The following is a 25,942-nucleotide window of genomic DNA, read 5'->3' on the forward strand; positions in this document are numbered from 1 at the left end:
GGTCTTACTCCAAATGTCTGCATGTTAAAAATCTGACACTTCATCAATTAATGTCCATACTCCTTGCGCACATGTGTGTAATTTTGGGTAAATGTCCGATATTGCAAAACCAGTTAAAAAGCGCAAAATGTTGTCATTTTTGAATGCAAGCCCCCAGGAAGATCAGAGGCGGACAAGCATGGACCATAAGGAAAATATAATGTGTACATGTAATTTCAACAAATTGTGTATCTGGGAAAGATGTATTTGAATCAAATATAGATTTGTGGGCAAACTGACCAGGGGAGGATCCTCTGACCCATTAACAGACCTCATCATGATGACAATCCATTTCCTTCCCCCAATCATGGGAGAGGGGAGAATTGGGCCAATGACAAGTAGAGAGGGGCAGGCTTAGCTAGGCCCAGGCACACACCCATTTTCAAAACACATAAAAAGAGACTGCTGGGACAGGTAGAGACATTCAATTCCATTTGCTGCGGAGCATGCTGACCGACGACTTCACATCCAGAGATCCAGATTTCAAATCCATCAATCTCCAGAACCTGTAGCAGAAATTAACTCCAGAATTTGTAGCAGAGAGGCCTGAATCCACCAGCTGAATCCTCTTCAGCAGGCCTCAAAACTAACCAAACTATTCAACAGCCGGGCGAGCTGTTTGAAGTTTTGCCGAGAATTTTTGCAAGAACCTGTAGCAGTACCCAGAAAGCAGTGTTACGTCCAGAATCCAGAGTGGCTAGACCAGCAGAGCAGAGCTGACCCAGATCGCTGTGAGCAGAACCGGTGCCTGATTGAACCGCCGAGCAGATAGAACCGCAGCCAGACGTGTTGACCAGATCCGTGACGAGGCCTAGTTCAAATTTATATTGTGAGTACCTAGCAGAAATGTGCAGAACCAATCTCTTAGTTAAAATAATCTAATCCAAACTATTTAACCTAAGTAGAACTGCCTCCTAGAAATCGTGTCATCGGTCATTTTTAAAGCTGCACAACTGTCACCTGTCAATTCTGCAGCTGCAAGCTGTCACCTGTCATTTTGAGTTTGCTTTAAATCCGAAAAACTATCTTTATTTAATCGTCCGCATCTCTGGAGCCGTTTGGGTTAGGAACGAATCCAGGCTTTCCAACGAACCTAGAACCGACTTCCTACTCCCTATACTTTTCCCGTAATCGCGAGACACGCACTCGCGAAATTTACCACGATTTGCGATTTGGCCCGATTTCTTCATCTGTAGAAATCAGCAGCTTTTTGCTTCTCTTTGCTAAAATTCGTTTGCAATCTGCTAATCATTCATAGAGTATTGTTAAAGTGAGCCTGAACTAATATAAAGTAGCCATCACCTACCCTGAACCTCTAGAGTGAATTAAAAGCAATTTTAGCACCTTTTCACTTCCTTGCAAACCACATTAAAGTAATTCGCCTGTGTTTAAAACTCATCCCGGTTTTCCCTAAGCTTGCTGGGAGAACTGGAACTCTGTATTGCATTATAAAGTGTGATTTGTTGGGATTCTTGAAGACGGTGTGCTCTCCATCCATTTCTGGTATCTGGCATTGCATAGGGGGGGAGTGAATTGTCAAAAGAAAAAGTGATCATATTGCCTTTTGCTAAAATCATAAGTTATTTCTGTACTGCATTTTATTCCACCTTGCGTTTCCTTGAACCATATAAAGCATTCTTTCCCACCTTGTTCTTCTGTTCCTATTCATAGTTACCTCTTGCTGATTACTGCTCATATTCACAAGTGTAATATCCATTATCAATGTATTTATAGAAGTGTGATATATATATTGTTTACATTTTCAAATAAACCTTTTAATTTGCAAAACAAACCTACTTCTTGGCTCAGTGGGGTCAGGGGGATTCTAAGAGGGGGGTGTTATACAAGGGTTGTCATCCAGAGTACTGAACTGGATATAAAAATACATCAATAAGGGTTTTCCTCAGCATCCCAGACTAGGCATTGACTTAGCTGTAGTGTTGATTGAATATCGCTTACAACACCCATTTTCGAGTTTCAAAAAACAAACTGCAGCTTCCACTAGATGTCGGCCTATGCACAGCATGTGATCTAAGCAGATTCCACAAGCCTCAGAAATAATATATATGAGAATGCATTACTTACCGTAAAAGCATTTCTGATGGTTGTATCTGCTTAGATTCACATGCTGTGCATAGGTCCGACATCCAGTGGTCACTGCGGAGTATTGCATTTTGTTTTTCGTAGTCGAAAAAGGGACGTCGACAAGGCGTGTCTGTAACACTATCCCTATAGTGACGTGCGTTGTGATTCTAAGCAGATTAACAAACATCAGAAATATATTTACCTGTAACTCTAGTATTGTGTTAGTGACCTTAGTGTTTATAATAAATAATTCTTTTTTTTAATAAAACTACACTGTGTAAGTGTATTCTTGACTATAGGTGTGCCCTGAAGTCTTTCTACTTCCCTACAGCCCCTTCTACCTCCTAGAATAAGTCTGGCTGCTCAACCGTAGCCACCAACCATTTGGGTAATTCAGGCCAAACCTAAGATTTGAAGCCCTGTACACCTAAGAATGAGTCTCGAGTCCTACCATATGTGGACTTTAGTATAACTCCCTAACAAAAACAATCTCTTTGCAGAATCTTTACACACAGCCCATCCCTTTTGTCTGGTGTTCCATAAGAATCCCATTCAGAATTATGTTTTCCCCACACTGTAAGCATGCAAACATTTGCCATTCAGGCACATTAGAGATCACTCAAATAGCAAGCTAGAACAGTTTCTTTGGAACTTTCCCACGTTCAGTACATTATGATTGCCATTAGAATACATGTATGTTCATTTATGTAAATATACAGTGCGTTTATGGCTGAACCTCTCCATACATGTGGTGCTGACATTTTGGAGTTACGTCTTAGTTATTATTCTTTCAAATGTATAGCAAGACCCCATTTGCTGCCTGCATTGTGCTAAATACCCTTCATATGGTCTGTGCTTTCTCCTTTCTCCTCTTCTCCCATTAATGGTGGCACCCGTTGGGATCTCCTCTTGGCCCCCTTCTACTCCTCTAAGGCCATAATTAATGTCTACGCTAATGGGACCATCTTGGTCCAAGGCCCTCAGGCCAACCTTCACCTCTTTGATAGACGCTTCCCACGCCTCATCAACTTCCTTTCCTCTCCTGCTGTCCCCCCTCCTCTGTCCTCGGCTACCTTGCCTCTACCCTACCTCCCTGCCCCCTCTCGTGCTCCTTCTTCACCTCCGCAGGGCGTACCTCAGATCTGTACCCCTCCCCGGAAGTCATTCAAGGATGGCAACCTTTTCCACATTGCCACTCTTAACTCTCGCTCTGCCATCAAACATTCCTCTGATATCTGTCGCCTTCTTGAGGAACTGGACCTTGACGTCCTCGGTCTCACTGAGACATGGTTCACGGCCAGCTCTGTCACCAGCTTTGACACACTCCTACCTGACGGTTACAAGATCCTCGCCGTGCCCAGGCCCAACCGTGCAGGGCGGGGTGTAGCCCTCATCTTCCCTGAGTGGATTCCTGCCACTGTCACTCCTACGCAGACCTACTCCTCTTTTGAATGTCTTGTCTGCCGACTCTCTCTCTCTCCTAGCCATTCCCTTACCGTGGCTACTATCTATCGGCCACCTGGTCAAATTTCCTCCTTCCTCTCTGAGTGGGCTGACCTCTCCTCCTCACTCCTGTCCTCAACCACTCAACTCCTCTTTCTTGGCGACTTCAACATCCACCTGGATGCCTCCTGTCCCCCCTCTGGACTCTTTCGTGACCTCTGCGACTCTCACTCTCTATTCTCCCGTCTGGGCCTACTCATTCTGCAGGGCACACTCTTGATGCTCTGATCTCTTCTGACTTTCCCCTCTCCGTCCCCTCTCTCCACTCCTCACTCCTGGAGTGATCACTTTCTCCCATCCTCCCACCTCACCCTCCCTACCCCACAGGCAAAGCCTCCCTCATCACTGCCACCCACCTTCTCGGTCATCCGACCCATGGAGCGCGTGTCAGTTGAGGCTTTCGCTGCCACCTTCCCCCCCCCCTCCGCCTTCGGCTGACTCCCACTCTGACACAGCCCTCTCCATGCTCCACTCTGCTATATCTGATACTCTTAATATCCTTGCCCCCGTCATGTGAATCCGCCTGAAGCCCAAAGCCAAATGTAACTCCTGGTATGACTCGGATCTCGTCACCCTAAAACGCAAGTGCAGGGTGGCAGAGAGGAAATGGCGTGCTTCATGTTCATCCTCTGACAAACTGGCCTGCCGCCTGCTCCAAAGGCAATACCGTCTCTCCGTTCTCACCAAGAAGAGAGCCCTTATCCAAGCCTGCATCTCTGCGGCATCAAACAACTCGGACAAACTCTTTAAAATCTGCAAGGAGCTTGCCAACCCTGCAGCAGTCTCTACCTCTCCTGTCCCCTCCCAGGCCCTCTGCACTGCACTGGCCTCTCACTTCATCTCTAAAACTCAGGACATCCTGTCCTCACTCTCACGGGCTATCGGCGCTATACAAAAAATAAATACATACATACATACTCTCCTCCTATCACCTCCCTCCCTCTCTTCCCTGCTCTTCCCTCTGGCCCTTCTGCAGCCACCCCTCCTCCCTGCTTCTCTGCCTTTCCCCTTTTTCTCTGCGGACGAGGTTTCCAGACAAGTCCGATCTATGAAAATCTCGTCTAAACAGGTTCACCCCTGTTCCTCCAAAACTATCAAGGACCACATCGACTCCCTGGCACCTGCCCTGGCTGACTTTTGCAACCACTTCTTCGCCTCTGGAGTCTTCCCATCCCCCCTTAAGCACTCCCTTGTGCACCCTCTTAAGAAACCCTCTTCCGACCCCTCCTGCCCGGCTAACTATCGCCCAACCTCCATCACTCCCTTCCTGGGCAAGCTCCTGGAGAAACTGGCCATCTCCCAGCTTAACCTCCACGCTGAATCTGTTGGTAGTCTTCATGACCATAAATCTGGCTTCAGAGCTGCCAGAAGCACGGAAACTGCTCTCCTGAACATCTGTGAGGACCTGCTCTTGAACCTCGACTCCAACACTCCATGTGTTCTCATTCTGCTCGATCTCTCTTCTGCCTTTGACGCGATCAACCATGCCATCCTGCTCAACCGTCTCCGTGATAACCTGGGTATCACTGGTCAGGCTCTGGCGTGGCTGAACTCTTTCCTTTCCAATCGACCCTCCCAGGTCCAACTGGAGTCCTTCCTCTCTGACATCTTTTTTTCCACCTGTGGTTTCCCCCGGGGATCTAATCTCTCTCCCTGGCTGTTCAACCAGTATCTGGCACTCCTTGCCCACCGCATCGCCGCTCTCTGCCCCAACTTTCAGTGCTATGCGGACGATACCCAGCTCATTTTCAGGCTACCCTCGGCCGCCTCCTCTCCTTCCCTCATCTCTGACTGTCTATCTGCTATCCAGGAATGGTGTGCCACCAATGTGCCTTAATGCCAGTAAGACTGAGATTCTACTCATCAGCACACCCACTCCCTCCTTCCCTGCAGCTCTCTGGCCAGCCTCTCTTGGCCCTCTTCCTGCTCCTACCTGCAAGGCAAAAAACCTCGGGGTCATCTTCGACTTCACACTCTCCTTCTCTCCTCATATATCTGACGTCTCTAAGAAGTCACACTACCAGCTGCACCTCCTCAGAGGTATTCTTCCCTTCCTCTCCTTCCCCCAGTAGCTCACTGTCTCCCGAGCACTGGTTCTCTCAAAGCTGGACTACTGTAACAGCCTCCATCTTAATCTGCCTGCATCCACTCTCCGCCCTCTGCAACTCATCCAGAACAGGACTGCGAGATTTGTCCTTGGCCTCAAGCCCAGGGACCGTATCTCTCCAGGACTGAAATCTCTACACTGTCTCCCAGTGGCTGCGAGGATTAAGTTCAAAACCCTCTGCATTGTCCACAAGGCCTGCTGGGGCCTGGTGCCTGAATACCTTCAACTCTCTCTTCCTAAATATCTTCCTTCCCGAGCCCTTCGCTCATCCGTCTCCAACTCCCTCAGGGTCAGCCGCTTCTCGAAGCAACGAGCTGGGGGTAGATCTCTCTCCGTGGCAGGGGCCTCCCTCTGGAACAGCCTTCCCTGCAGCTCTCTGGCCAGCCTCTCTTGGCCCTCTTCCTGCTCCTACCTGCAAGGCAAAAAACCTCGGGGTCATCTTCGACTTCACACTCTCCTTCTCTCCTCATATATCTGACGTCTCTAAGAAGTCACACTACCAGCTGCACCTCCTCAGAGGTATTCTTCCCTTCCTCTCCTTCCCCCAGTAGCTCACTGTCTCCCGAGCACTGGTTCTCTCAAAGCTGGACTACTGTAACAGCCTCCATCTTAATCTGCCTGCATCCACTCTCCGTCCTCTGCAACTCATCCAGAACAGGACTGCGAGATTTGTCCTTGGCCTCAAGCCCAGGGACCGTATCTCTCCATGACTGAAATCTCTACACTGTCTCCCAGTGGCTGCGAGGATTAAGTTCAAAACCCTCTGCATTGTCCACAAGGCCTGCTGGGGCCTGGGGCCTGAATACCTTCAACTCTCTCTTCCTAAATATCTTCCTTCCCGAGCCCTTCGCTCATCCGTCTCCAACTCCCTCAGGGTCAGCCGCTTCTCGAAGCAACGAGCTGGGGGTAGATCTCTCTCCGCGGCAGGGGCCTCCCTCTGGAACAGCCTTCCTGCCTCCCTGAAACTTGAGGAGAACCATCTCCGGTTCCGGAAGCACCTCAAAACCTTCCTCTTTGCTTCTGCTTTCTCTCTCCCTCTCCCCTGCTAAATTCTTCACTGAAACTGCACTGAATCTGCAACTGGGCCACTCTCACCAACCTTGGTACTGGGCCCAGCCACTCTCCACTTGCACCGCCTCCCTGTCTCTGTATCCCTACAGCCCCCCCTCCCAGCACTTGTCTGCACTTAGCTTGCACTTGCCACCAGGAGGCCCCATTTTATTTATTTTATTCTACTTACCTTGTACTGCACCCCCCCTCCCCTTCCCCTTGCACTTTTTCCCTTCCCCTTACCCCTGCACTTGCGCGATCTAAATGACACCTGGCCTAGTAGGATCGTTGTCTGTCTTCCCCTTGTTCCCCCCTCCCTGCCTCGTCGCGCCTTGAAACACTTGTGTATAGGCGCGTTACAAATGCCATATCATATCAAATATACATTTTAGAAGAGGTCCAATAGATTCATGCCTAGTTGTGTGTTCACTCCTGGCTATTAACAATCACTTTTTTCAGAGGCTCTGATCAACAGTACATTTTTCTGTTTGTTCCCTCATACTTTCGTTTCCATTATGCCTGAAGTATTTAATATCATTGCCATCGGTAGATTTCATTTATTATCAAAGATTCCATGACCACAGACTTAAAAGAACATAGAAGGATTTTTGTGGCACTCCTGCTATTTGTGCATTGATGAGGGAGCTTTTGACATTCAATTTAAAAACAACTCTTGTTGATGCCTACCTGTAAACCTCACCTTCAACAATCTTCCTTCCACATTGGCCATAAGAATTATTTCCCATGGTAAAAACTGAAGACAAAAGAAACGTGTTTCAGTCATAGTACCTTATGCAGCAGCAGCTTCTATTGAACTTTTCTTCATCTTTCAAAGTGTTTTTATATATACATAGCACGTGCAATGTTTTGCCTACCGACACCCTTCCCGGAATTCTGATATTATGAACAATATCCCTTTCAACATTTTATAATTCAGGTGAGAAATGGTGAAAGATGAAAAAGGCAAAATACAACGTACACACAGGCGTGGGTTCTAAATAGACTGCCTTAATACACAAAATATAACTTTTCCGTATGATCTGTTTTCAGAGGGCAATACATTTAAAAGTACAAAAAAGTAAAGTAGAATTTACAACAAATATTATGAATGTTATTTAAAAGTGAGTCGATTTTCATGACAATTTGTTAAAACCCATGAATACATAGGAGCAAAGCTGCGATTCCATGAACCCAGCTTTCACTAGTTTAAAGATGCAGGTTTTGTAGCAGCAGTTATAACAGTCTGTAAATAGACATGGTCGAATTAAGGATAACCTTAAGAAAATATTTTACCTAGCATGTTATACCCTATATTCCTTAGGGCACACTCACACTTCAAAACGATACAGTAGAGCAGCAGAACAACAGACCAGATTTCCAAGGTAACTAGACACCTAAAACATATACAACTGGCTAGGTACATACTTAACATCTTTGCACACATCTCAATTTCCCTATTGGGGACTTTTTGTACAGATACCATTGTTAGGTTTTTCATGACTACTGCTGGTGTAGGGGGTCCTGAGAAGCCAACCTTAGTTGACCTGCAGAAGAAGGAGCCAAGTACCAATCCTGATAATCTATGGCAGATATAAAATCAATATACTGCATACAAGCTACTAGTGGCCCATCACACCCCTTTGCTGCATCTCCCAGACCAAACATCTACCAGGCAGAGCAGCAAGGAGCCGATAAGGGGACTGCCTTCAGATTCTAGCACTTGCTGACCCTTTGCAGTGCATTTATTTTACCATCAACTTTGACTTCAGGATGACGGCAGACGATCATACCACAGTCACAAATTGAATATTGGGAGAATGATTAAAAAGAAAACGAATAATAAAGCACGAGAGGGGAAGAAAAAGTAAGCATTGATAAAGACGTATGATTTGGCTTTTGAACAAAATCGGTGTTGTGTGCCATCACCAAGGTTTTTGTTTTAAAGATGCAAATTTAAATGTGCAGGTGCTGTAATCATATGCTAGCACAGCATTCCAATACCCCAGTAATGCATTCCAAGGCCGGGTAATATCCTCTTATGCATTGAATTGTCTCCAAATGAAAAGTTAAGCCACACATGCCCAGTTGCTGCCATAGTACGCTATGTGCAACCTTAAATTAATGTCTTATGTAATATATAGTCACTATATGTAACATGCAGTCCTCACACGTCCAGCTGCTGCTACCACATCAAACGCAGACTCGAAGAGTATTTTATGTGTGGTGTTTTCTAAAGTGCTGTATCATCCATGCGAGTGAGCGAAAAGCATCTACACAAGTAATGACACACAAAGAGATGTCTATTCAGTTTATTTTTTTTTAAAATTAGGAATGATTTCTCTCAATTTCTTCAGTAGTGTCTTCCAATAAAAGTTAATGTCCAATATCCACTGTACTGGCACAATTCCCTATACAATGCAAGCTATTGAAATAATTTTCTAAAAATGTTTTTGTGAAATTCTTTAATGAAAAGATTTTTTTTTTAATCCCAACACCTTTTTTGGTCAGTGTGAATAGCCCAGGGAGCGTTAAAATGCATGATTTGACACCATTTCCGTTCTTCACAATGCCACAAAGGGGGGCTCCCAAATCAATCTATAAATTGCTCTTTGCATACTTTCATTTCCTACTGTTACTTCCCCAATGTACTTTAAAATGCCTCCTTTGGTACTAGTTTCAACCAAAAGGAGGCGTGGGAAGGGGGGGGGGGGGAGGATTGGGGGGGTGCACATGAGGAAACTACCCAACACCTCCTCATGGTGGTCTCATTACAGGTGTGGTGGCAACACAAATATCGCCCATTTAAGCACTCCCGTAGTACAGGCCTGGGAGGCAATACGTCTTTGGAAGGACACCTCGGTAAATATTGCTGTATTTCAGGGTGAAATAGCACCTTGAAATACCTCCAATTTTCCCACCAACAAAGCCAGCAGGGTTCAAAATTAAGATTCAATGAGCAAGAGCAAAAAACAGCTCCTGGGTGTCAGGCATCACCCAGTAGGCAGGAGTTACCGGTGGGGACCCAGGAGTGAGTATGCAGTGCACTGCAAATCTAACTTCCACACGAGATGCACACTTCATTTGTTGCCTATTTTTTTAGGAAACATTATGTTTAAATGTGTCCCAATTCCTCTTTATTTACAATCCCAAAAGTTCAAAGTTGATGCCTCATATGAATGTTTGTAAGGCACCAGTTGCCTGAGGAGCCGAAAGTAGCTCCTGTCACGGTTGGATTTAAGCTAACAAGGCACTCCAAGGGTAGAAGCAGGAGCTAAATATCTTACAGCAATTTCTAATTGAGACAGGGAGATAAAATGTGTCAAATCTACCCTGATGTATTTAAAATAGGTTTACCTACTCAGAAGGTAAGTGAGGCACTTCTTTGTGATACAGAAAAAACACGTTCTATTTATTTAGTGTTCATTTATAACACGTTTAATACCAGCGAGTGGCTTCTAAGCACGGGATCGGGATTCAAACATGCGTTGCGCTGCATGGTTTTGCTGCCAAGACAAATGCGTTGCCCCTTAGCTATCCTTCACCCCAGGGACATTGTAAGGGAGTGAAAAGGTGGGCATCTTTGATACCCTCTTTTACCGTGCAATGCACAACAGGGTCAGGTCGTTAAAGCACAAGATCAGATCACAAAGGGGTTTGGCACTGTGTAATCGAAATAATGTCCAGTAGCATGAAGATCTGCTATTTGCATAAACGATATGATAGAAAAGGTTTAAAAAAAACGTTTGCAGGGTGGGTGTAATTAACCGAAATACATATGACGGCATTTCAGTGAAACTTAAACCGTTACCACCATCAAAATGGTAAACAAATGATGGGGGGGGTGGAGGGGGACGGCTCAGATTGCCACTGGTGGCAAGTCTCAGGAAACATTGTATGTGCCTTTAATGGGGCCCATGAAAAAGTATTTAATTTTCATGTTCCATCAGTTCTACTACGTCAATGTGATTTTAAGAATAACAAGTATTTGTTGGGACTTGCAAAGCCTGATGTCGGTAAAATCGAAATATTCATTTTTTGGCTGGGTTTAAGTGTTGAGCAGTAGCGAGCTATAAATGCAGCTCCTAGAAAATGTTTGCGAGTGCCCCTGACCTAGAAGGCACCCAGACAGGGATCCTATCCCCAAGGTAACACCACCGAAGTAAAGGCACGGCTAATTGCAGAGAAAACCTTTACACCCAATACAAGCGATGGGGGCCACAGAGACTTACAAATAAAGTATACAAACCAGCCCCTTGTATCCCGATCAGAATAGTCAAGGGCCTCAATTAAGTCGGTGATGTTGGGGACAACAGTTCTCACGATAGGTTGTGGCATGGGAGTTGCAGGAGTGTTCTTTACTTTATTTGGCTCCCCATCTGCCCCAGGAACCTTTAATGATCTTTGCTGTCCAATAACCAATTCAAGCTCCTTGCTGGTGTTCTCTAGTTGACAACTTTGATATCTGGGGGTCTGGGTTTCATCAGTGACCTCATGGTTCCTAAGGTCATCAGGCTGGATTAAAATAAAGAAGTTCTGCTTCTGACCTCATGACTTTGAGGGACCCTCCGGACGGCACATATGAAAAATGCAGTTGAGGTGCCTCCCACACAGCTTCTGCAGGCATGGCGATACAGGTCCACCCAACTCAGGGTCCAGCATGGCTTCTCTTCTTGGCAGATAATAGCACCGTTTTGATGGTGGATGCCAGCTATAACATGCCCACAAACCTTCAGGACTCCCGGACGACCTTGGGATGCAGGACTTGGAACTAGTTAGGCCCACCAGTACAAGGGAGTGAGGCACTGTGGGACAGCTCCCTTTTCAAAGAAAGAGCAAGACTTGCATTAGATGCTTTGGAAAATGGCTGTCCAAGCAACTGTCTTCCAGCATCCTTCTGCGGCATCTTGTGCATCAGAATCTTGGCTCCAGTGGTCAACTAAAAGAATGGTTCCACATCCCTCCTGACCCAAGCCCATTTATAAGGGGATCCGCAGCATTCAAACTATGTATGCTGTCCAGTCATGAAACAACAGCTTGGATACAAGCTGTGACCTCACATACGTTTTTGGGACATGTATCTGCACCGTAGCACCGTCTGCAGCCCATTACCCAGGCAAAATCAGTTGCAAAGACACAAAGGCTCCTTCCTGTGCTCTTCCAAAAGCCTCTGAAGGGGAATGCCCATATATAGCATTAGGAACGATTTTCTTCTTGATGCTTTCCGCCCACAGACTTCAATGAGGCATTCTATCTTTTTGATTTTGTCTGAATCCAGAGTTTCTGGAGGTAAGTAAAGCATGGAGCTTTTCTTTCATCCTGTTTCATTACTGTTTATGGGAGACCGAACAGTCCCTAAGACTATCTAGGAGATATGATGAATCAGTGAGGATTCCTCCCAGAAACCTGGTCTGGGACCCTCATGTTGCCAGGGAAAGGCAGACTCTTCCTGATCCCGACCCTCGGGGTGGTGTACTGCGGGATGATCGCATGGGGAAGAGGAGGGGAACAGACCAGGAAGACTGGGAAATCCCTGTTTAACTTTCCCCGTAATCCCCCATTTTTGATGGCTGTTTGCCAAACTGCAGAAGTTGAAAGAGCCAACTTTGTTGAAGGGGACCACAAGTCCCATAATCTCAGGAGTACTGGGACGAGGTAGAGGGCTGAAGAGGCATTCCGTAGAGGTAGTCAGACAATTAAGCCTAAAAGCCCACACCTGAAGGAACCTGAGAGGCATAAAATGCCCCCTCAGGTGCAGGCAATTGGAAGGAGCTGGAACTGTGACTGGAATAAGAGTTGTAGCTGTAGTAGCAGAAGAAAGGAGGCACAAGGCTGGCAAACCAAGCCGAAGGTGGAGAACAAAGGGTACGCCAGAAGATTTCACCTGCTTGTTCTGAGAGGGTCCTGTTCCCACAATCTTTGAAGTGCAGAGGCTGTGCAATGGAAGGCGTGCAGGAGAGCAGTCTTTCCTCATGTGAGTCTGATTGCCGTGCAGCGAAAATGCTGGAGACCGAGGCAAGGAGCAGCCGTCAAGCCATGGGTCTCAGGAGCGAGAGGGGCTCCATAAACGTGTGGCCGAACCGGAGACACCTTCACAGAGGGAGGGTGTGGGTCCCTCAGAAGCAGTAGAAGTTGTGGCAGAAGTCGTGGAACCAGTGCAACCCTCAAAGCAAGTGTTAAACGTTACATGTGATTTTAATGAATAAAATAAATAACAAAAACGTTAACCATTGGTACAGAAAAAATACCAAAATTTGTATTTTCTCCCCTCTCTTATGTTATTCATCACTGCGTATTTTCCTGACCGCAGTACAGGAGAATGGTGCTGATTGCTGTAAGTAATCTAAGACCTTCACAATTTAATTTGAACTAGCATATCTAGTTTTTGAAAGAACGTCATGTGATTCTATACTGGGTTCCAGCACACTGAGTGTGGTCTCTTTTTTGTAGGTTTGGTCCTCTAGGTTTGGCAACTGGGTGATTTCTTCATGAAACAGTCGGACAACAGTAAGTATCCTGCAAGCAGATTGCGCTGGGTGCAGATTATTATTATGCTGGAAAAGCACCACGCCTCAAACACATTGATCTGACTATGTGTCCCCTATATTTACAGGACCTTTTGGGAGCTACTGTGTGGCCAAGAAGATGCTCTCTTTGTCAAATACATTCTACATCGTTTCAGTACTGAGAAAAACATGCCCCCATTCAATTTTGCTGGGGTAATTGGTTGAAACTAGTGCAGGGTCGATCTTTGAAGACAGTACAAGAGCTACATTTTAGAACTACAAGTTATAAGTCTTGTGTAGTAGACTGTGGTTACTGGGATATTTCCCCCCAAAAAACAAGATTTGCGGATCAAATATCTAAAGCTTGTCAAATCAATTCAAGCTAGATTTATCAATTGACTATTTGGAAAAATGTACTCATTCAGCTTTTTGCTTCTTTTTCTTATTATGATTATTTATATTGTTTACTGACTGGCGTCACCTTCTTTAACAGTGTACAAGGTGGATAGCAGCCAATTCCACCGTTTAAACGTCCAGCAATTTGGAATATCATTGATTATTAGTATATGGATATGCATGTATAGATTTTTGGTTGAAGCTTTTAGGGAAGTGCCTTATTTTCTGAGGAAGAACATATAGTAAAAGCAAACATTTGTATATAAAAACAGTTTTTGTTGTGTATTTTTTGTCTACCTTAGACACATCTCACATGTTCTAAAACTTTGCTAATATTACAGCTCATGGGGAGGATATGGGAACCTTGCCTGCTAGGATGAGCAGCCAAAGGTGAATCGGAGTGGCAGAACTCCTGGATAAACACACAATCCTGCTGGTTGAAGGCAGGTCCAAACTGGATGCAGCCTTCAATGGCTGTTTTAGAGCTTGGAACCATCTCTGCTGAACTAAAGACTTCACTGTTTTTAGCGTTCTAGGAGCTAATGTCTTCTTTGTTACCAGCATTCTGAGAAGTTGTTTGGCTCTAAATCTACATTGTACATACAGGGAAATTTAAAAATTGTACCTCGAGCATGAGGAACTCTTACCTCACGAACAATGCTTGAGTAACGTTGTTCTCCATAATGTGTCATCAGCGCTCGGGAAACTGAGATCTAGCAATCATTGGTCGGCCCAACATGAACTCAACGGATACAAACGCTATGAGGCCACAACTATATCAAAACACTCCATCACTGAAGAGAAGTTGTTTTGCTTTACTTTTCTAGATTTAAGTTTTGGTTCAGCTCAAATGGAGGCGCAGGCTCTCATTTGGGGTGTGGGCGCACCAGTATTGCCCTTCAAGGACTTCAGGGGGTGTTGGGCAGGGTTAATGCTTTTTACGGATGGTCTGGTGACAAATCTATACCCCTTCCTCTATATGCCCCAAGACCGTCCAGTGTCGTAGCACCATGATTGTTCCAGCCACAACACTGCCCCGAGGCCCAAAAGTCACCGACTCAGAATGGCACCCTGAGCCACTACCTTCGTGGGCCCCAGACCAATGCATGAATATTTATCACAAAAAGGAGAGTCTTCATTTCCGTCCTGGAGCATTTGAGGGGCAGAAGCAGTTCCATTTCAGGATGCCTTCACTTAGTTCAGTCGGTATACTGGTAGACGCAAGCCAGGTAATGTAGGATTAGGGCGTGGAGGCATGAAACTGGGACACTTCATTACTAACCGACATACATAAATATGAGGTACATTTAGGCCTTAATCCAGTTCTTAGATGAATACAGTTGCTTTGAGTCAGGTGGCAGGTTCAGGGAAGGCAAGAGGGAGATGATGCCCCTTTGCCCATTAACAGGAGAAGCTTGTGCATGGTCCTAAATATTTCTACTGGTTTAAATGCTTTGATGTCAGGAGGGAATGGTAGAGAGAGGAAGTTGTTGGAGGAAGCTGTGAGAGGAGGAGGGCAGAGAGGTTGCTAGGGGCTAGAGAACTTCGATAATACCAATGCAGGTAACCTGTAGAAGGCTTGAGAGGCAAAGTGCAGTATTTTGTTGAAGGGGGCCAAAGAGTTGAGAGTAAAGCCCACGAATAGCTTGAGCAGTAGTACAGTTCCCTGCAGAAGAGGGTGGACATTATAGAGTTTTGGTGGAGTGGTGCATGAAGTGCACGTGGTGTGTGAAGTGCAGACAGATCTACCTGATATTTAGAAATTGATCTTAGACACAAAGGCAGTGATGAAATTTGAGTTTATTTTCAAAAAGGTTTCTAAACTTGGGTGATGCAGTTGAAAATGAAAGGAGATTTGGGTTGGCATTGGAAAGAGGGAGAAAGAGGATTTGTGTCTTACAGGAGATACGTTAAGATTTACAGGATACATGCTGGATATTATTCTAGACTAGGTGCACAATAGAAAAAAAAGCGTTTTTTCTTTCTTTTTCCAATTCATGTTTTCCAGTATGGCGATATTCAGGATACTTCTGTTGCACTGGTTTCCAGAAATTGTTATTTTAACTACAAGGTAGGTTGTTGCCTTGGTTTTACTGTCTTGTATGTGAAGCAAGCTAGTGCAGTTCCTAGAGGATGGGCATGATGTGGTTGAATGCCTCCACTCCTTTGACAAGACTGCTTCTGGATGGCCATCACATCAGCCATCGACGAAGATTGGGCACATTGGGGAGGGCGAGGCCAACAGGCCATTTTAGTTCAGAGATGTGAGCCTTTTAGGAGAGGTCAACATCGGGGTGAAATCCAGTGACCTGGCATTGCACCGATCTGAGGGGTAACTTCAGCCACCAATTTGTACTTGGACGAGATGCTGAAGAGGATTAATTCAGTCTTTTGGGGGATTAGTTGGATGTAGGCACTTGACATCTAGGCCTGTATGAGGGAAAGGTAGACTTTGTAGATATGGATTTTGTTGATACAGTGGACCTTCAGAAACAGCTGTGCGTTGTCTTTGTATTGGTGTAAATGGATGTAGTGGAGCCACCAGAGTTCCCTAATGGCAAAGTGTAGTGACTGGAGACGAATGGGGAGGATAGATCACAGCAACACTCCACGGGTTACAGGCCGTCAGAGGGATCTTTTGGTTCCCATCTGAAAGATCTAGAATTTGTGCCGGAGAGAATGCAAACCATCAGAGGACAGTTCATGTGAATCCCATGTATGAGACAAAGATGTTGTGTGGTTGACAATATAAGAAGAGCATCATTGATAACATGGGCACATGAGGTTTTGGGGCTAGATTTGGGTCAAACTGGTATTCTGGAAGGGGATCATTTTCTTTGATTCTTGAGTAGCAGGAGGCACACCGTTTTCTGTAGGATGATAATTGGGAGACTTGCGATGGGACAATAGTCGAGTCAGCTCTCCAAGGAGAAGTGTGAGCTTCTTCATTAGAAAAGAATATAGCTGGTGTTCAACACGCCAGGGAAGTGGGCATGTGAGTGGGAGGAAGCATGCTTCACCGTGACAGATTTCATTATGAAAGCTAAAGAAGGTCGTCTTCACAGAAGACTGCTTTGAGGGTGGAGAGAGGATGTTGGTCAGCTCTTTTGGGGCGATGAATCTGCAGTCCTGCATCGAGTGGGTTGTGTGGAGGGATTACTGGGGGGGACTGAAGAGCATTCAACACATTGTCTGATTTGGTCTATTTTGTCTGAATTCCTCATGGATGGCAATGAAGTGTTCAATAGATTGAAGGATTGTTGGTGCTGAAAGAGGGTTAAAACAGAACGTGAACTGCAAGACCATGTGGGCTGCGAACTGTCACCCATTCAGTGATGCAGGCCTTGTAAGCAGTATATGGTTGGCCTCATATCACCCAAAAAGCCATAAAACTGAAACATGACGCATAAACAGAGGGAAGAAACATGTCGGGTATCACTCGTTATCTAAAGCAAAAAAACGCAAAAAAGGGGCAGAGGTGAGAAAGGAATGATAGAGGAGAGGGAAAGACGGTAAATCTCACCCTTTAAAAAAAAAAAAAAATGGGCTGGTTATGGCTTAATTTATGATGAAATTCTGAGCAAGAACTGAAATTCTTCCAAACTTACTTTTATAAACATCCTGTCTTTGGCCAAGATTGGATCATTCTTAAGTGACCAGGGGTGAAACGGCTGAACAAACTTGGTTCACTGGAAAGAAATACATAGAGTAGAATATTTTCTGGAAGTCACTGGTGGACTTTGATAACATTAAAGTGTTGTATTGCATATTTTTAGTGACTTTTACAATGATTACCTTATAAAAACATGGTAAACTTTTTTGTTGCTGCAAACTAGGTAGCCTACACTAATTATGCCGACGACATTCAGGTCCTTCTCCCCCTCTCTGACACCTACGATACGGACTGTAAAGCATAAGACACCGTCAAATCCACCATCCAGGCCTGGATGGCAGCCAACGGGCTGTGCCTAAACAGAGGCCCTACCTAAATCCTTCTAGTTGGTCCCAAGGAAACCCTCAATAAACTCGGTCAGTACACCTCCTTTACTATTAACAACACTCAGATTCCTGTTTCAGCTTCCGTTAAGACACTTGGTGTCTACCTTAAGTCCACACTCTCCATGTCGCACCAAGTAAACGCGATCGCTTCCGCAGCTGCATATTCAACTAAGTTGATCAATGCGGTCAAACACTTCCCATCTACCCAGAACTGTCTCTCCATTGGCAGAGCCACCAGAGGGTCAAAACTAGACTACAGCAATGCCCTCTTAGCGTGCACCTCAGCAAAAAATTAAACCAACTTCAAATAATTCAAAATCACGCTCTCTGCGTGGCCCTCAACATACACAAGAGGGAACACATCTCAGCTGCTAGACGCTCTGCACACTGGCTCCCTGTCAAAGAACTCTCCTCTTCAAGACACTTGCCATCACTCATAAGTGCCTCACTCACCTAGCCCCATCATATTGATCAGAGAAACTAGTCAGAACAGGTTCCTCAAGGCCAACTAGATCATACTACTGTAACTAACTCCACACCCCCATGGTTAAGCGCGCCAAGGCTGGAGGTGCCAGCTTCCCCTTCATTGCCACTAGACAATGGAACGCCCTACCACCCACACTTAGGAATGAACCCTCTTATACTGCCTTCCGCAAAGCCTTGAAAACAAGGATGTTCTCCTAAACCACACACTCAAACTTAGCATCACCTATTGAGCTCTTACTTGAGGGTGCAATATGATACTTTATTAGTAGTAGTGGCCGGTTCACCTGTAACCCGTCAAACCACCTACACTGCTATGTTTGTTTCTCTCTCCTCTGCAACCAGTAATTTATGTACATGTACTTGTCGGTACCAGGTTCTCAGGTAAAACTCCCGAACCTCGGACTGGCTATTTTTGTCATTCCTCTGCAATTAAGTAAGCTTTCATATAACAGCACCACGATGCCTAAAGGCTGCTTTGTGCTCTTTGTAAATGGAAAAAATAAAATAGAAAATAAACTAGTGTGGAAAATACTGCATGACAAACAATGGTATGTAGAAAATTCACCCCGTTTTGGACTCTTCAGAGATAGTGCTGACCTGTGCTCTACAGATATTTAACATACCTCCTTCGTTATCTGTCAGGACAAGGGAGTGGGCCCTTCCACACGAAACATGCAAGACCCGCGTCTCCTGAGGCTTGTCCAATGGTAATGGAACAGGTGATGGCTCCAGAATGTACTCGTACCCTTTGGCTGCAAAAATACAAATCAATTCATGATTGTCAATGTATGGCATTCTTCTTAGCTCAGAAAAGTGGTCAATGAATTTCATTCTGAAAAATGAGTGAACAGAGAATTCCAAGCCCCCCCCCATTCTTCACACCTTGAAATGCCAATAAACAAGCCAGTTTGATTTGTGGATCCTAAAAACTGATGGCATGGAAGCCATAATGTAAATCTGTACAAATGAAGCGGGCACCTTCATAGTTATAGGGACCAAGTTATGGGATAGTGGACTAAAGAAACTGGTTCTGTATTTTGCACACATTTTTAGTTGGCTGGTTTATTGGAACAGCAAAAAGTTGTAGTGAATACATATTTTTGAACCGACTCCTGTTTTACATTATCCCGGACATTATAATTCTTAGGGCGCTATTAAAAGACCAGGATATTGTATTGCAGCAAATAGGCACTGTACTATCCTTTACATTTCTTGTAACATACTAGGGTATTCAGTTGGAGAGATTTGAGCGTCCACAACATTCTTGTGATCATGCAACTAATAATCATTGAGTGGGTACTGAGGGCAGACACTGTTGCAACCCACGTTATTGCACTCTAGGTAGGCTCTTGCCTGAAGATACAATGCTCTTTATGAATGATTAGTATATGGGACAGAGCCACGCAGATCTCATCTAGTCTTCACTCATCAGGCCTAAGGGTGCAATAGCCGCCAAGGTCAGGCAAGTACCCTCACCTTTCCCAATGGAAAATATTCATGACAAAGGAAAGGAAGGTTTCTAAGTAGTTTTTCTAGTGCAGCATTCCCACCCGGAAGACCGGGGGACCCCAACAAAACTAGCCACATGAGAGGTTTAATATTTATGTGAGACAAGCAGGTCATTTGCCAAACATTCTGAGCCCAGTTACTGGTATTTGCAAGCAGTGTAAGTGAGAAAAACAGTGCATGTCAGATGAAAGCCCTGAAATAGAATAGACACCGGAGGCAAATTAAAATCCTATTGCAACAAAACACACTGACTGAATGCTAACATACAGTGCATAATTACTTAGTGCATTCTGATACCAATATGGCAGAGACACTTTTTGTGAACTTCGATTGAGGGGTCTATATCATGGGCCGAACCCAATTATGGAAACACAGCACTTGATATAAAGTCAGAGTCAAGGCCAGACATGCGGAGGGGTGGAACGGTTAAGGGGGGAGTCTACCAAGTGCCAAGCTGCGAATGAGGATACAATCCCCACCAATCAGAGAAATAAAAGACAATTTCTCCTTCAGCATCTGCATGAAAAAGGCAAACACTCCCGACTTTCAGGGTGTTGCAACATTGTCAGAGTGAGAGATGTGTTGCAGTGAGATGAGAAGTTCGTTAATGATTAAGAACCTCTGATGCCCAAGCCAAGTAGGCCAAACAGTAGGGAAAGGGCAGAACAAAACAGGAGGGGCTAAGCAGATTGAGTAACATTACAGGATAGGCTAGAGCAGGGGTCTCCAACCTTTACGTTAGCTAGAGCTACTTGTAGTGGAGGCCAACAGTGGAGAGCTACTAGTGGGCGATATCGGGGTGGGGATATTTAGAAACCTCAGAATTGTAACCAAATTTTTTTGGGCTCCATTATTTCCCCTCTTTAAACAGATGGAATAACATATGCCTTCACGAATATATTAAGAACTTCAAAAACCTCTTTATTGCATTATTATTTATTAGTAGCTGTCTCAAAAAGACAGATATTTGTCGGACTTCCACACAAATATCCTGTAATTTTTGTGCCCCTTCCTTTGCGTTTTATGCAGGCTTTCTACATGTTAGGTACACTATTGTTTTCCAAATGTTCATTTCACACTTCCATAAAAAAAAGTAATTTCCAAATTGAAAAATGCTGCTTGCATTCACAAGTTTTCTTTGAAATGTTTTTTTTGTCAGACACCACACATACTCCGTTATTTGCCGGTACAATAGCTCAGCGGGTTGAGCGCTCGCTGCTGCGATCTGAGCGTGATCTGCAGGTCGCAGGTTAAAGTCCCGGCAAGGCCAACACATCCTTTCATCCTTCTGAGGTCGATAAATGAGTACCAATATCAGTTGGGTGATACTGCATGTAAATATCTGCTCTGTAAAGCGCTTTGGATTAAGGCACTATATAAATAACACATTATCATTATTTGGGTGCCCCTCTGTGTTTTAGTACAAGTTATATTTATAAAGATTTTAAATGCTTGTCAAACTGGTTAATCACAAATAAATGCTTCGGTTATGCTGATAGCAGTTTTTAGAAAATTAAACTGTGGGTTCATGGGTGCCAACTTTTGATTTTCACTACAGGGGCAGAAATATCCCCACCTCAGCCCTGAATATACGCAAGCAACCAGCCCAACCCATACCCTGGCCAAACACATTGTATAGCACTTTTTTTTAATAAGGCATTGCAAAAAGTCATACAATTAACAACCTGTAGTTTTGAATATATAACATCTCAGCATCGGTCTGTCAACCTGCTGAGCTACCCTGGTAGGCTTCTACTGTACAGCGGGTCTATGGATCGCTTAATGTACTAAAAGTGGGTGTACCTGTGTCATGGAAGTGATTTAAAGTGGAAATGTACAATGTGGAATTTGGAAAGAAGCCACATAAAAGAAATTGCACCATTTTCTAAATATTATTTTGAACTTTTCCAAGCGAGCGGCAGTGCTACTGTGATATTTTCATTGCGTGGTCACAATGATCCTGATCCTGCCCCCACCCCTCCAACATCTCTGGCAAACAAGAGCAGCTTGCTTAAGCAAGACTGTCGTGGGGCGCACAAGGCCAACTGTGGTACTACAGGCGGCCTGCAGAAGCATAACCTGATATTGACATTTGTCAGTGGATTCACAAGCAGCTCCATGTGGCACAGCAGCCAAGCTCCCCGACCCCAATTGGGGCGACCAGGGTTCGGATCCTGAACATGGAAAATAGCTGCAAAACGCACCATTAATAATATAACTTAGGATAAATGTTTATTTTTCGGTATCTTCAGCGCGGGCGACTGAAAAGGCTCAGGCGAGCTACTAGTCGCCCGCGATCGACTGTTTGGCGACCTCTGGGCTAGAGTGACAGGCAAGGCTAGACTATACAGTATACTAGAAACAAGGACGCAAAGGCTGGGGTCACTAGGCCAGATACTGATGGCAGTGTTAAGGCAAGCAGCCCATCTAAAGAAGCTTACACACTTTGAACACTCAAGGCAGGCAGTGAAATCCTGCAGTGAAGTGCCTCTATGGGGGTGGGGGAAGAACTACTATCCCAAGGAAGCCCCTAAAACCGGGAGGATGCTAAAGGTCCAGTAGGCTTTTCAAGGCAATGACTATCCAGCGACCACCACAATACGAGAATCATTGCCCCACACAAATGCAAAGAAGTATGCTAGGGCCATAAAAATTACTCTTAAGAGGAAGCTATCAGACGGATATAGTCCTCGGTGAGAATGCCCCAGGAGCTTGGCATTAAAAGGGTGAATGGCAAGTGGAATTGGGATGCTAATTCCTCTTAGAATCGGCCCACACTTTATTATTTTGCTAACCCATTCTGACACCTTTTCCTTTATACAGAAATGGGTCTGCTGTTGCAAATGTCTGGTGGACCCATTTCTGTTCACACGAAGGAAAACTTTGAAAGAGACTACTGTAAGGAACGCATGGTATCAAACAGTAAGACAGACACAAGAGATCGCACTTCAAAGGTGTTTATTGAAAGTCAATTGGGTTTGAAAAATGCCCATCTAAACATTTAAACCTAAATCTAAAGATGGGAGTAAGCAAAAACCATAAAACAAACACACACATACATATATATATATATATGGGATACATTACTCACCGTAATCGTATTTCTGATGCTTGTATCTGCTTAGATTCACATGCTGTGCATAGGCCGACATCTAGTGGAAGTTGCGGAGTATTACAGTTTGTTTTTCGAAACTCGAAAATGGGCGTCGACACAGGCGTGCCAGTAATACTATCCCTAGTGTGACGTCCACTGTACCCAAGATCCCTCACGCGTCTAGGATCCTCAGATTGTATTTTTTCTGACATGAGGAAGCATGAGGAGTAGCGCGAGTACAGATAATCCAAGCAGATAGACAGAGGTAAGACTACAAGCAATCATGCGCCTTCTCTCGGAGGGGAGGAAGGGTGGGTCGCATGTGAATCTAAGCAGATACAAGCATCAGAAATACGATTACGGTGAGTAATGTATCCCTTCTGAGGCTTGTGGAATCTGCTTAGATCACATGCTGTGCATAGATTAGCGAGCAGTACCAGAAGAAGGAGGTGGGATGTGAGAAGGGTCATGAGCAAACAGGTGTCTTAGAACCGCATGTCCCACTTGTGTATCTGTCTTGGAATGAGTGTCAATGCAGTAATGCTGAGTAAAAGTGTGAATAGAGCTCCAAGTAGCTGCTTTGCAAATGGTGTCGAGGGGAACATTTGCAATGAAAGCCAGAGTGGCCCCAATGCCTCTAGTAGAATGGGCCCTTGGCGTAAAAGGCAGAGTTTTTTTCAGAAAGGGAGTAACACAGCTGTATACAGTTGATAATCCACTCCGAGATCGCGCCTTTAGAGACGCGATCCCCTTCTCTGCCTGTAGCTACGGAGACAAACAGTTGATCTGTTTTCCTTAGCGGTCTGGTTTTATTTACATAGTAGAGGACCGCCCTACGCACATCAAGGGTGTGTAGTTTCACCTCAGCTGAGCTTTGCGGGTTCTGGAAGAAAGCCGGAAGCTCGATGGACTGGTTTACATGGAACTTAGATATAAATTTAGGTGAGAACCTAGGGTGTGTGCGTAAAACCAGTTTGTCTTTGTGGATAGTAAAGAAAGGATCCTGCACGGACAGAGCCTGAATTTCACTGACCCTTCTTATAGAGGTAATGGCTACTAAGAAGGCCGTTTTATAAGTCAGGTGTTTGAGACTACTTTTATGCATGGGTTCGAAAGGGGGGCCCATGAGCTTAGCTAGCACCACATTGAGGTCCCATCCTGGCGGTGGGTTCGAAATAGGAGGGTGAAGTCTCTTTACTCCTTCCATGAAGGCTTTAACTACTGGTACTTTCCACCACGATACTTTGTTATGGGATGTGGTGTAAGCCGAGAGGGCTGCCAGGTGTACTTTCAGAGAGTTAAAAACCAAACCTGCGTCCAGCAGGTGGAGCATGTATGTTACAACGTTGGAAGGAGTGCAATCAACTGGGTTGATTTGTTTATTCTGGCACCAAATAACGAATCTCTTCCACTTGTCAAAGTAACAGTGCCTTGTGTTTGGTTTCCTGGATTCTTTTAGGATGTCCATACACCTCTGTGGTAAATTGAGATGGCCAAACTCTATGACCTCAGGAGCCATGCTGCCAGGTTCATTGAGTTGGGTTCCTGGTGCACTGTTTGACCTTGCTGCTGGGACAGTAGGTTGTACCAGGCTGGGAGTTTGATGGGCTCGCACACCGCCATCCTGCGTAGGTGTGGAAACCATGGTTGTCTCGCCCACATGGGAGCAACTAGGATGAGCGTCATCGATTCCTTGTTCATCTTGTACACCACCTTCCTGATGAGAGGGGTTGGTGGAAAAGCGTACGCAAACATCCCTGACCAGTTCATCCACAGGGCGTTCCCTTGGGAGTCTGGCTGGGGGAACCTGGAAGCAAATCCTGGGCATTGTTTGTTTTCGCTTGTGGCGAATAGGTCTATAGTGGGGAAACCCCACCGAGAGAAGAGATCTTCTACGATATCTCTGTGAAGGACCCATTCGTGTTCTTCTGGGAGGGAGTCTCTGCTTAGGGCATCCGCTAGGGAATTGAGCTCCCCTGGAACATGTTGTGATGACAGGAAGATGTTCCGTCTGAGTGCCCATATCCAGATCTTCTGGGCAAGCTTGGACAGATTTGGCGAACGAGTCCCTCCTTGTTTGTTCAGATAGAACATGGCTGTTGTGCTGTCCGTCCGGATCTGCACCGACAAGTTTAGCAGATGGGGCTCGAACGCCCGAAGCGCTCGGGAATACTGCCAGAAGCTCTAACAGATTGATGTGGTTCTTGGCTACTGAGTGAGACCAGAGACCCTGAGCTGTGTGGTGGAGATGGTGAGCTCCCCACCCAGTCAGGCATGCATCTGTAGTCACCACTGCCTGTACTTCTGGATCGTAAAAGGGTTTTCCCCTTGCGAGATTCTCTCTTGTCCACCAGTGTAAGCTCTGTACGAGTGTTGGCGAAACGACCACTAGATCGTCCCACTGACCACTTGCCTGAGACCACTGTTTCGCCAACCATTCCTGCATGGGACGCATGCGCAGACGCGCGTGGGGGACCAGGTAAATGCACGACGCCATCATGCCCAGTAACCGCATTGCTTTGCGTACCGTTATTTGTTGACCTGACTGATAATGTGGAATTTGCAGTAGTATATTCCGAATTCTCTCTTCCGAAGGGAAGGTCAACCCTTTTTGAGTATCTAGGATTGCTCCTAGGAACTGTTTTGAAGTGCTTGGCACCAGACTTGACTTCTTCTCGTTGATAGAGAAGCCTAATTCGTGGAGGAGGTCGATAGTCCTCTGAATGTTTGACCTGCAAATTCCTGGGGTTTCCCCCGTTATGAGCCAGTCGTCCAGACAAGGGTACACTGGGATTGCCTCCCTGCGTAGGTGTGCAGCTGCCACCGCCAGTACCTTGGTGAACACCCTTGGTGCTGAAGCTATCCCGAAGGGCAGTACCTTGAATTGGTAGTGGCGACTGTCCACCTTGAAGCGCAAGTATTTTCTGTGCGCTGGGAGCATGGAAATATGAAAATAAGCATCTTTCATATCCAAGGTTGCCATGTAATCCCCCTTTTTTAGGAGGGGGATTACCTCTTGTAGCGTGGTCATACAGAATTTTTGGGGCTTGACATACTTGTTGGCAGGCCGTAAGTCCAATACTGGGCGCATTGTCAAATCTTTCTTTGGCACAAGGAAGTAAGTTGAATAGATACCCTTGTTTACCTGGTGTCCTGGGACGAGTTCTATCG

General features: G+C 45.3%; 1 protein-coding gene across 1 annotated transcript in view; it reads right to left on the bottom strand.

Annotated features, from left to right (window-relative positions):
* Positions 1-25,942, bottom strand: part of RCC1L (RCC1 like) — a 338,336-nt gene that overhangs the window by 257,624 nt on the left and 54,770 nt on the right. Inside the window, exons 3-4 of the mRNA XM_069614751.1 lie at positions 18,792-18,920; positions 7,472-7,538 (exon numbers count right to left, since the gene is read on the bottom strand). Of these exons, the coding sequence (XP_069470852.1) occupies positions 7,472-7,538; positions 18,792-18,920 (196 nt within the window). The remainder of the gene's footprint in view (positions 1-7,471; positions 7,539-18,791; positions 18,921-25,942) is intronic.

The sequence above is a fragment of the Ambystoma mexicanum genome, chromosome 9 (assembly GCF_040938575.1).
Source record: "Ambystoma mexicanum isolate Mex_15411 chromosome 9, UKY_AmexF1_1, whole genome shotgun sequence".
In the NCBI taxonomy this organism is placed as follows: domain Eukaryota; kingdom Metazoa; phylum Chordata; class Amphibia; order Caudata; family Ambystomatidae; genus Ambystoma; species Ambystoma mexicanum.